The sequence below is a fragment of the Echeneis naucrates genome, chromosome 6 (assembly GCF_900963305.1).
Source record: "Echeneis naucrates chromosome 6, fEcheNa1.1, whole genome shotgun sequence".
In the NCBI taxonomy this organism is placed as follows: domain Eukaryota; kingdom Metazoa; phylum Chordata; class Actinopteri; order Carangiformes; family Echeneidae; genus Echeneis; species Echeneis naucrates.
The window spans coordinates 717690-730975 of record NC_042516.1 but is presented as its reverse complement, the minus strand read 5'-3'; the positions used below and the strand labels follow the sequence as shown (position 1 = coordinate 730975).

The following is a 13286-nucleotide window of genomic DNA, read 5'->3' as shown; positions in this document are numbered from 1 at the left end:
TTTTTAAAAGAAACAAAATATGACCAATAGCACGCAGATTATAACCCAGCAACCCAGTAAGAGCAGTCAATCAGTGTTGCTCCAGCTACTGGGACACTTTTATTGATCAGGTATATACACACAGTAACTCCGGTCGATATAATCACCTGTAAATACAGAGTAAAGAAGAGTGAAGCGTCATTTAGAAATCAGACTTGCTCCTCTGTGGGTGGTTAGGTAAGTTTAATATTGCATCAACCACTCAGTAATTCAGAGTACAGAGTCCCCACCTTAAGTGTTAATTACAGCTACAAATATGTTGTCTCATACAGTGCAGTCATTCGTCTGCTGATAATTAGCATCCTATCCTGGCACACATCTTTTCCCTTTAAGGTGCATTTGTGGTTGTTTGTGCACTTAGCAGTCACTTCCCTGTGAGTGCATTGAACAGCTTGCTCAGAAAGAACCTGATGGATACAAACACATTTACACCAACGTCAGAGGTCGGTGCATGGAAAAGAAAAAGCCTTCAACCCTCACTTTTTTCTCTCCTGCTTGTTGATGTGTCCATTAACAATTAAATATTGAATCAGGCTCCTGTGGCAGAGCGGTAAATAAATAAACCTTCAAGTGGCTTTTCTGTATATTTAACCAGATATTTTCATTGGGGCCAGATTTCCTCTGATACTACACATCCACTGTGATTTTCCTTGACAGCATTTGGGCTGTTCCATCTCTTGAGCATGTGCAAATGCACGCTTTTATTTATTGACTGCGTCTGATTAAGATGTGTGCATGTGTCTTTTGGAATTAAATAGCTGTGACCATCTGTATATTCAGGCTTGTGCTTTTATATAGAAAGGTGTAAGCATGGCTTTGTGTGTCTGTCTTTCTCTCTCACACACACACTGTCTGTGTGAATTAAAGTTGTGGCAGTTGAGGCCATGTTCTCCAGAGCTGGTTAACCAGCTGTCAGCAGACAAAGGATTACATCAACAGGAAGAACTGTATGAATATGGACAGGTCTATCTGCGGGAAATAGCCTGTCAGGCAGCTGTGTGCTTTGCTTTTCTGAGTTTGTGTGTGTTTTTGCCTTTACCAATGTGCCTTCATCCTTCATGCTGGCTCAGTTTACTCATTGATAATAAACTAATCATGCTCATTAATCAGAGGGGAGTATTACTGCAGTTAAGATGTTTGTATGTTGCTTAAACTTTTTCATTAATTTTACTATTGCTTTGCTCAGATTAATGCAAAGCTATATTTCAGTCCAGGGAAATTACACTTGGCGATTTTAGCTCTTTTGAATATCTTTGTTTTTTAGAAAAAGGTGATCCAAAAGTTCTGAGAAGGCCTTCAACGGCCCCCTCGGGATAAATAAAGTTGTTTTTTGTTGGGTTTTTTGGAAGTCATTGAGGTCTTGAAGCAGCAAAGCAGCCCCCAACCATGACACTACCACCACCATGTTTCACTGTTGGCATGATGTTCTTTTTATCAAATGCTTCATTTCATTTTACGCCAGATGTAACAGGATGCACTCCTTCCAAAAAGTTCACAGAATATTTTCCCAATAGCTTTGGGGATCATCAAGATGTTTTTTGGCAAAAGTGAGACGAGCCTTCATGTTCTTTTTTGTCAGCAGTGGCTTTCACCTTGGAACTCTGCCATATTTGCCTCGTCTCTTTCTTATGGTTGAGTCATGAACTCTGACCTTTACTGAGGGAAGTGAGGCCTGCAGTTGTTTAGATGTTGTTGTGGGTTCCTTTGGAGTCCCAAAGGTTTAGAAATGGCTTTGTAACCTTTTCCAGAGACGTCAATTACTTTTCTTCTTATCTGCTCCTGAATTTCTTTGAATTGCAGCATGATGTCTTAGGTTCAATATGGCCTACTTCACCTTGTCAAACAGGTTCTATTTAAATGACCTCTTGATTTGAAAGGTCTGGCAGCAATCAGGTCTGGGTGTGGCTATGAAACTGAACTCAGCTTTCCACAAGAATATGATTAATCACAGTTACCTCATCATTTAACAAGGGGGGCAATTACTTTTTCACACAGGATCATGTAGGTTGGATAGTATTTTTCTCTTAACAAAAGAAATCATTACAGAAAAACTGCATTTTATATTTACTTGGGTTCACTCACTCACCTTCATCCGCTTTGGCATGTAAGATGTGCATAGTTACCAAAATATATTTTTACTGGCCACAAAATTTCTCACAACATACAGTTAGTAAAATAGAATGCAAATCTGTTTAACGCTCTTAAATTGACTTTTAGTAGGGAAATGTATTAATGATTGTTTTCTGAAGCTGTTTGCAGAAATGTATTTTTCATTTTAAATCTCGTGCCATACACATACTGTACACCAATATGTGTAAACCACAATGTGCACACAACATGTGCACTTCATTCCCTGATGGCTTAAATGTCATTACCATCAAGTTTAATCTCACCTGTTTCAGACAATTTGTTGAATTTTCTCTTTTTGCCGTAGTAGCAGTTGTGGGCCTTTTTTCCTTGTTTTTTCTTTTGGCTGGCTGCTGTACACTGGCAATGTGTTGCCACATAACTGCTTTTGTTGCTCCGCTCGATCTCTGACTGACTGACTGACGTACACAGATAACACAGCATTACATTTTCAAATTTTGAGTGACGGTGGTCAGTCAGGGACAAATTCAAAATTTTAAACGTGATCGTAGTAGTCTTTGTGTGTTGTACTCTCTACAAAAGTAATCATTTATTCGTGAAGCAAGCATGAGGCATATTTAATCAGCCCACCAATGGTGAGTAAACCTTAATATTTTATCCCCAAAACATATTTTTACCAGTGCTTGGCGAGTGGCAGGAGCTGATTTTAAACCCTGAACGTACAAGTATGTTTTTATATACAGGCTATGGACTCAAAATGATTTGTTGGCCTTAATTTTCACATTAATCTTTAATTTGTTTATTTACTTTTCCGCCTTTTCCCTATTTGGGGTCGCCGCAAAAAGTCAGCTCTGTGACTTTCGTCATTGATTTGGCCACAGTTTTCACACCAGATGACTTTCCTGACAACCTTCCCCATTTCTGTGGGCTTGGGACTGGCACAAGCCTACCACTGGTTTGCCTTGTGGCTGGGGTCTGAACCCAGGGCCTCTGAGTGCAAAGCATGCGCTCTACCCCTGAAATTACATACCTGAGGGAGTTGTAATTTTTATTTCATATCAATCATCAGGTCCAATTTTTCATTTGTCCAACACTTCTGTTTTGGACAAATTCAGCTTTACTTCATGTTTAATGGAAAGTAATAAACAAACTAGCGGGAGCAGTAAATTAAGATTGGGAACTCTGGGATCTAATCTTAATTGTCACTATCAGCATTTTATTATGATCATGTGTTTAATTTTGTGTTCAGTGAAAAATTTGTCAAAGATAATTGATAATTATATTTTTATTAAATACTACCAACAAATCCCACCAGTCAGAATATGTTATTTAAGTTATTAAGTAAAAAAAAAAAAAATGCTGGTCACTAGTTTTCAGCAGTAGCGGCAGAGCTGCATCCATGGTCATTGCTCTCTGCAAACACATGTTTATTCTGAGTATGAAAAGTAAGCCAGTGCACACGCGGACGGCTCTTCCCTCTGGAGAGGGGAAGAGGCTGCTGGGGAGATAAATAATGCCATTTCACCAACAGCCGCTGCGTCTGTGACATAAACACCCATCTGCTGAAAGCCAGACAGGCTAGTCAGGGCTTACTGAACACATTCCATTCGCTCGCCGTGGGAGACAGCTGATCCACTTGGCTCTGGTTCTGATGCATTTGACCCCTGCCTGGAGGTGACCCCAATCTGCTTGGCTGTGACCGGGGTTGGGAGAGCAGCAGAAGGGTGGGACTGTGTTTTTTTGGACTAGAGAAAGCGATGAAGGCTGGGGTAAACATGAGAACAAAAAGAAGAGGTAGGAATGTGGATGAGGCAGGAGCGAGATACAGCTGCGACTCAGGCCAGAACTGGTGCTTAGGTTTGGATTAAGGGATTGATCAGTGTTTGAACAAATGCAATCTTACAAATCTGCACCTCCTAACAGGTGCATAGAGATGTAGAAAAAAAAATAAATTCTAATTTCAATTGAAAGACTGCCTGATTCCCATATTAGATAAATTGAAATTTCTTTTTTTAATCATTGTACTGTACTTGGTGTTATCAGAGCTGCAGAAAAAACCTTTCAAAGGAGATTCATACCATTTTTGGTTCATAAAATACAAATATATCTTTCCATGGATATCAGTGCTTTGAAATTAAACACAGGAGGAATTACATGAGACCTTTAAAACTGATGTTAGGAACTAGACTCAGTAGAGTGAGACTGTAGCTAAGAATTTGAAGTCTTGAGACTTGTTTGACTTTTATTTGAAGTTGCTCTTTGTGCTAGATGCCACTACTCCAATATATCTTTGTATAGATTTTTTTTATGGTGATGGGTTAGATGATATGATGATAATTCGTAACATGGCAGACTAAAAAGAGAATGAATAATGTCAGTATTTCTTTTAGGTTTACCCATTCCAGGTTTCTGGCATTGTGCATCTTGGCTCACTGATATGAGTTACTGGGACACATCATAAATGTTATCATTAACACATGTGCTCCACCTTGCACATTCACTACTATGGCCTCATAAATTTACAACACCAAAAACAAACTTTTTCAACCAAGGACATAGCCACTAAAATGAAACTCCCAAACATCCACTAAACCAATAGAGCTACTTCTACAGTAGTGTTGTGGCGACCCTCTGTGGAAAAATATTATGGGAAAATAAAATATTTATTTTATTGCATTTCAGTGAGAAATTAGAAAATGCGATTTTAGAAAAGCCATGGAGCCAAAAGTTGAGCTGAGCAGGAGCTGAAAAGTTCTCTTGTCATGAGAGCTTCTACCCAGGCGCTGGAAAAAGATAAAAGAAGAGGAAATGTTTCCAGGAAGAAGTTGGATGGAGTTATTGCTCTTTACTGCAACAGTGTTTACTGTGCTGAAATATAAAGACTGCAGATAATTCCTCACATCATTTGCAGCTAGTCATATCTTTTTCACAGTGATGAGTCTATCAGATGTGTTGTTAGTGCGGTGACAATGGCGACTTGGCAAATCTTTTCAGTCTCCCTTTCGAAACATAAATAGCTTATAATTACAGGTTGCTGTTTAAAGGTCAGGCATACTGTTGTGTCGGGCGGAGTGGGTGGTCTGTAATATAGCTGGTGGGGGGTTAAGATTTTGTATGTCCAACAGAATGTGCATGCAGAGCTTGGGGTCATGACCTCTGTCCTTGCAGAAATTCCTTCTGAAACAGGACTTTCTCTCTCTCTTTTCATACACGCTGCAGAAACTCACACCTAGCTCATCCCTCATCCTGATGAATTTTCCCATCCTCCCTTTCACCATGTTATCTCATATATCTATCACTCTGTCTTTGGGATGTTTAGAATTCACTGTCGAAGCAGGGGAGACCTCAATTTTTCCACAAAGATAAAGCAGAATGAAAGCTTCATGTGTCTCCTATGAAGACAGCATCTCTCAATAGTGACTTCCACCTCTAGGCAGACATGTTACCACACCATACAAACTTCTGCCAGTTTATGTCGTAAACATAGTCCTGACACTGTAATAGTTTCCAAAGTGCTTTTCTGAGTTAACACTCCCACAAGAATGAAAAAATGTCCGTTTCTTTCTGACTTTTGCAAAATAACTTTTTCTTAAACCTAATTGTTACCCATAAGAACTGTTTCAGTTTTCTTCCTTTATCCAAGTTTATTTTATTTCTCTGTGGCAGTGGTTCCATATTTGGAAGTATTACTTCCTTCAAAATTTTAATTCAGTTGAATACCTGAAGTTTTTCGTAACCAAAGGCATCAATTGGGCATTAAATGTGTTGACATTGCCAGAGTTATTGTGACTTGTGAGGTTCTCATAACCTGACAGTTTAGAATAAGTGAAAACATTTCAGTAACTCTGGCAAACAAACATGATCTTCTATCGCTGCTAAAATATCATCAGCATAGACAAGCAGCTCTGCTTGTTATAGCCAGTGGCTCTACCATTATTAGAAAGGTAAAATGGAGAGAGAGCATCATGCCAGGAAGCAAATTTATGAATGTCACTGATGATAAATTGAAAGACAAAGTAAAAGCATCATGCTGAGTTGGGATGTAAGCTTTGTGTTATTGTAGCACTCTTTATCTCTTCAGCAACCTTTTTTCCACTAGAGAGTCAATATCAAAACCTCAAAGGTTAGCATTTGAATCATGAAAGTGAAAATGTCAAAGATGATTTGATGAAAACCCTTTTCAGGCATAGAGTTACAGCCATTAGAATCGCGTGTGGATTAATATGTGATAAAAGTCACAAAGATGAGCTGTATTTCCTCCTAGTTTTGTGGATTTAAAGAAATTTTACTATGAAACTATGACATTCCAACTAACTAGGGACATGTTTTCGACAAAACCTAGGGGAATATATTTTGTTACTAAGTCCCAGCTTCTTTATAAATGGTGATTGGCCTGAGGGGGTGTTATAATTAATAGTCTGAACAACATATGGTACAGTTCATCCATCAAATTTAACATGACTGAGATGCTCAGTATTTCAATATAATCGTCACCTCAGGGTTGGTTTCTGGTGAGACAGCGGGAGGTTCACTGCAGGCAAAAAGTGCTACAACAAAGACAGATTTTTTGTTTGGTCTTCCTCAGAACATTGCATTTGACAAAGTGAAGTTAAGTCAGTCAGTCCTGCCTCATACTCTATGGAACCTGTACTGCGGCCATCTTTACATCACCTCATTCATTCACTCATTCATCTTCTAGCCCTCCAGGCTCCAACACCCCCCACTCATCCCTTTCCAGGTCACAGGGGGTGCTGGAGCCAATTCCAGCTCACATTTGGCGAGGGCAGAGTTCACCCTGGACAGGTCATCAGTCCATCATAGGGCCAACACACAGAGACAGACAGAGACCAACAACCAGTCACAGTCACATTCACGCCGACGGACAATTTAGAGTCAGGAGTTAACCCAAACATGATGTCTTTGGATGGTGGGAGGAAACCCATGCAGGCACCCTTCTTATTGTGGGGCAACAGCGTGAACCAATACGCCGCCATTCTGCCCCTTTCACCCACGTCACCTACATCTCAGTTTTCATCAGTAATTTTCATCAGTAATCTAGATCTAAATCTAAATGTGTGACTGAGCCACGTGCCTATAATTCTGTTAAGGGTTTTATAAAAAGATGGTGATATTTCTGGGATATTTATGTATATGTATATGATCCTGATATAAGGGTGCAACCATTCGAACAAATTTAGTCGTCAACAAATGTATTTGTTGATAACTATGAGTCACATCATGACACACCTTTTCTAAACTGTGAAGCTGAACAACATTGTTATTTTGTAGGGATGTTGTTTTCTACCTATCTCTGCTGAGAATGGGAGGTGACAAGCAAATAACATAGATACTGTGTTGAGATGCTGGCTTTCCACAGTTGGACTAATGCAAACTGAATATTTAAGATCATTTAGTTGGGGCTTCCAAAGGACACTGTAGCTAAGAAGGTTCAGTGGACAATCATTAAGAAGACTAGAATTCCAGGAAAAAATCTGGTGCCTTCAAGGGTTTTTCATTTCAAATCAGCAAGAATAACAATCTTCAAAACACTTTAGCTGTGTGCATTATTATATATTCTCTATCAGTACAAGCCTCAACAGAAGCCAAGTTGATTACTACTCTTATTATCATTGCACACAGCAGTTTGTTTCCTGAATAGTTGTGAATGAAGGATTTCAGTTTTATAGTTTAGATTGTATAATGAGTACCCACTGAGTATCAAAGAATTGTGGTGCAACTGTGGGTCGGCTGACTGACTTGATTCAGGACCTATGGACCATCTTTTGGCCATAAGAACCTCTTTGGTTGGTTTTTCTAGACGTTAGTGAGGACTGTCCTGCAGTTTTAGTAAACCTGAGGGACTCTTACAAAGGGTTTATAGTCTGATGATATAAATCAGCCATAATAAACCTCCTCCTCCACCTTACAGCAGTTGGTTTACAGCCTGTGTCCTGCAGAACAGAGCCAAAACTAGAAAATGATATCATATCATGACTTCATACTTCCATGCCCTTTACATCTGTGACTGGCATTTGGATTCCTTCTGTTTTTCTTCTTGACGTGCAGGTGTGCCGTGATGCTTCACGTCTTCCTGTGCTGCTGCTAATCTTCCACCCTTCCTGAAATCCTCATATAGATATTACCCTCCACCTTGAACACCCTCTCATCACTTTGAAGGCCATTGACCTGTTCCATCAATAATTCAGGCCCACTCTGTCATCCACTAACACTCCTGCAACCTTTCATGCTCCTTCATTACTCATCCTGCCCACCTCTGCCAGTGAAAAATTCAATTGACCTGTCATGATCAGGTATGCCCAGGCAGGTAGTTCCCACACTGGATATACTGTGGTCAGCCTACATTACCTCTTCTGTCATCTAACATAATGTTCTTCATTCACATACAGTACAGGCCAAAAGTTTGGACACACCTTCTTATTCAAATGAATAGGAAAGTGTGTCCAAACTTTTGGTCTGTACTGTATTTGGTCAGTGATTACATTGCCACAACAACTTAACTGAGAATGTATTTGAGAGCTGTAGCAGTATAATATTAATTGCAGTTAAAAGCAACCAGCTCTATTCGCTTGTCTTCACCTCTCTATACAGCAAATGTTGCTCTTGGTATCTTCCCTTGACCGTCATTCACAGACCTCCTATTTTGTCCAGACATGTAGTTGGTAGATAAGTGTCAGATATTCAGAGAAACAAAAGAAATAAGGGGAAAGTAAGCTGAGAAGTGACCTCTTTGCCATCAGGCTTCCCCCAAAGCAGCAGCGCAGAGGAGCACACAGCCTTGAAACTACACACCAGGTTTAGAGTTGCTGCTTGTGAGGATCAGTGTAAAATGAAATGTGAAATCAATGCTGTACTGTGTAGCTGCACTGTTGTTGCATGTATAATGTCAATTTAGCACCACATTCAAGTAAATTATTTCACGTGATTTTCCTTTTTAATGAGGGGCCAGTAACTTGTGTTTGTTCCTAACTGGTCATTCTGTTTCTTCCAAACAAGGCTTTTTACATTACAAACTAATGCAGCACATATAATTGGGATGTGAAGTACATACTCACACATCACATAACTACTATTCAACTTCATCTTAAGTCTCACAGATTAGCCTCCATCGGCCCAAACATTGCTAAGAAGGCTGTTTCTCTGAAAAACATCAAGCTGAAATTTTTAAAACCCTATTTGAGCACAGAACAATGGAAAAATCTGACTATCACAAACCCACCCACAAAATTTGATGCTCCACTTCTATTTGCCCATCAACCATCCACAGTTAATTATTACAGCATATATGAATGCATCTTGCATCTTGTTAAACTTTTTTTCCCCATTTATATTTATTTGCTGTACTCCCATGGCCACACAATCTTTCAGACCCAACATTTCCAAACACACCCACTGCCAACATTGTTGTGTATTAATCTAGTGTTAAAACACTGTAAAACACTGAATACTCTCAAGTGAATGTCTTTCAGGACTTTTATTGTTCTGGCTGGAGTCCCACTCATGGTGCTATACTCCCCTCTGGTGACACTTTTTGTTATTACATAAACTATGAATAACATTTAGGTTAGTTACAGTCCAACATACTGTAAGTTAAACAAGCATCTGACCCCATTACAGCCTCATCATTTCCAGTTTTATAATCAATTTACTTGTACCTTTTAACCACATAACTTTCCTTTGTGCTTTCATTAATTAGTCACACTATTAAAGTTAAAAGCTTGGTATATTGTGCCATTTGTGAAATACATGGTAACTGGACACAGAAACAGAACATACAGCACAGGCCAAAAGTTTGGACGCACCTTCTCATTCAAATGAATAGGAAAGTGTGTCCAAACTTTTGGCCTGGACTGTAAAAGCAAAAATAATCAGCTGACTATTTGCAGGGGATGCTCTGCTGTGGAAAAATAACGAATTACTTCAGATTTTAGCCTCATTCACCACTTTCTTTGTTCTTCAACTGTGTTAGCAAATGGTATCTGAAACAGATTTACTGCAGTGATTTAACAAATTCTACGCCACACGTCAATCCACTGTTTGTATCCATGTATTTCCCTCAAGCAGAGAGTATAAATCACACGTCCGTGTGCCGCTACTCTGCTTTTATGAGTGCAGTTTGCTATAGATCAGGAACCACTGCACAATCTGGAAACTATTACACTGCTTAGCTGTGATGGATCATGTTGAAGGCATGTCCGCTGCTCTGGGTTTTGTCATCGTAAACCCGGGCAGTGTGCGTGAGAACTCAGCGAACATTTCCATAAAAGACAGACTTATCATGACTGTTACAGGATTGATGATATGTCTTTGTGCTGGAATTTCAAGTTGCTGAGTCTGTCTGTCTCTCTGTGGTCATACCAACACAATCAGAGTATTAAATACAGTAAATGATTACGCAATGACCTAATGATCTAATTATATTGATTTTCAGGAACTTACCATAACACTCTACAATATTAATGCAGTATTGTGACTTCTTGATTTTGGATTAACCCATCAACCTGAGCCCAGATAAGCACTTGATGGATGCATGGATTTTAGACAAAAATGTATATAAATAAGAATTTGAAAGCAGAACGGTGACAAAGTGGTTAGTGCTGTTGCTCCAAAATAAGAAGGTTGCAGGTTCAGGCCTCGCTGTGTGGCGTTTGCATGTTCTCCCTTTGTCTGTGTGGGTTTCCTCCCACCATCCAAAGACGTCCTGTTTGGGTTAACTGCTGACTCTAAATTGTCTGTAGGTCTGAGTGTGAGTGGTTGTTGGTCTCTGTCTGTCTCTGTGTGTTGATGGACTGGTGACCTGTCCACCCAATGTGAGCTGAGATTGGCTCCAGCAGAAACAAATAAGCGGTTGAAGATGAATAAATGAATGGAGAAGAATATAAACTGGATTTAAGGATGTGCACTCTCCTTCCTTAATGCCTCTGGGAATCCCTCTCATGAGTTAACTACTCTTTAACCACCCTATGAGCTAGCCACCCTACCGAACCTTTCTTTATTCACCTTCTTCTCTTTTTTTTTTTTTTTTTTTTTTTGTCTCCTTCAGGTCCTCGGTACACCCTCTGAGGATAGCTGGCCAGGTGTTAACTCCTTGCCTCACTTCAAACCAGGTGAGACCTTCCGAGTCATTTAGTATTTTCATTCACAGTCACTTCAACCATGTGGCATACTCTTAGCAACTTCTTCATTTAGCATAGAGCATACAGAATGTAACGATTGCTAGGTGGTAAGCATTCGGCTCACTGTTACTCTTGATACTATAGAGCCCTTGGAGCTTCTTAAATCACATAACATATTGTATTATATAAATGTTAATATGGAACGATGTTTTATTCAATACAAAGTGTGATTGGATACTGATTATTCTGAGTGCTAAAGTGTTACTGTAAAACTATAATTAACAGAGCATATGAGAATTTGTTGTCCCAATCATATACAGTGTGACAACATTTTAGCATGGAGCTCGCTGTCTCTTACTCACTGTGCTAAAGCATTAATGTAAACCAATTTTTATTCAATATAACATATGGTAAAATTATGGTATGGATCTGTTAGAGCCCATGATCTATCAGGTCAAATCAGGTATCAACACCTGTTTACATCCTTAGGAACCTGATCATGGAAATGAACCAATAGACCCATGTACCTAAATGTCACTGTACTGTATTACTGCAGCAGCAGCAGCAGGAGGAGGAGGAGAGGGGGTGGCAGCTCTGCCAGGGAAGCCATGCCCTCTGGGAGCTCATTAGGGCTTTTTAAAGGGAACATGAATAGAGACTGCAGATTAGTGCTGGTGCTGCTGGAGGAAAGAAGAGCTGGAGTGGACGAGAGGGGACAGGCAGGAATGGTCATAAAGGGGGTTAGAATAATGGCACAGGGCAATGAGGCATCACAAAGCTACATGACCCAGCTTCTATCTCCAGTGGCCAATTAGAGACCAACTGGAATGACCCTCGTGGTCACACACACACACACACACAAACCACATACTAATGTAATCTCATCCTGCGTCATGGCGGCAGTTGGCCCTTGTTAGCCTCTCACATACTGTGTGGAACAGCTGTGTTAGCTGCCTGAGCTACACATGCCCAGCTTAGCCAGGTGCTTGCCTCCGAGCAGTACGTCTGTTTATATGAAATGATGCATTCCTAACAAACACGGAAAAGTGAGGTGATCTGGATGAAAGTTGCATTGGACAAAGGTAAATCTGCTAATCTGGAGACTGATCTGTCTCACAGCCATTGCAATGCTGTAATATCCCAATTTTGCTTCATATTCATTGAAAACAAACAAGCCCCCAAAAAAGTAAGCAGCAGATGGCAGCATAACAGCAGTTAGGAAACTTTCCCGTGACTGAGGACGTGTTCCCACAGCAACACTGAGCTGTTATCTGCACACTTTTCCAAAAACCCCACTGACTGCATTACCCTTCTGGTTATGATTCATCAGGTTTTACCGTCACTTCTACATGCATAATACTTTCCGTCATGTTAATTATATTTTTTTCATTCCAGTCGTTGCAATACATCACTTCAGTTTGGATCTCAGACTTGACAGTGTGGCTCAACCTCAGAGCAGAGGCGCCACTTTTTTTCTTTTTCTTTTTTTTCAAATTTTTGTGGTTATGAAAAGGTTCCACAGATTCTTAACTACAATTCGGCCCATATCTCTCTCCAGCTCTGCCTCCAGCTCTGCCTCCAACCCTGCTGCCTGTCTTATTGATATGCGAGCTCAGGCTTTTACATTGCACTCTGAGCTAGACCAGTTTCATCTGTCAATGCAATCATCACACTCATCACATCGTTTTGTTTTGTAATTGGACAGACAACAGAAAGTTGAGGCAGTCAAAGCTAATCAAGATTGGTCCAGTGAATAAACAACAATTATTTATCATATAGTTAATTGATTCTCTGTATTTGCTTCAATAAGAACAGAAGAGGCACACTATTAAAAGATAGACAAACAATTCAAATATACAAGTAATTTCCTCATTAAAATATTTAAGTGGCATTTTAAAATGATTGGGTTTATTATTCTAGCTTCATTATTTAAAACAAGTGCCAGTATTTTCACACCACAAACGTTTTTCAGATAAATCATCACTAAGGGCAAAGAGGAAAATTCCAACTTTTAAAATGAACAAC

The 13286-nt window shown here is 39.7% G+C and overlaps 1 protein-coding gene across 2 annotated transcripts in view; it reads left to right on the top strand.

Moving 5' to 3' along the window:
* The window catches only part of cdk14 (cyclin dependent kinase 14), a 167653-nt gene that overhangs the window by 99528 nt on the left and 54839 nt on the right, over positions 1 to 13286 (top strand). For both annotated transcript variants that reach the window (XM_029505326.1, XM_029505327.1), the window contains one exon: positions 11189 to 11252. In XM_029505326.1, coding sequence (XP_029361186.1) covers positions 11189 to 11252 — 64 coding nt within the window. The remainder of the gene's footprint in view (positions 1 to 11188; positions 11253 to 13286) is intronic.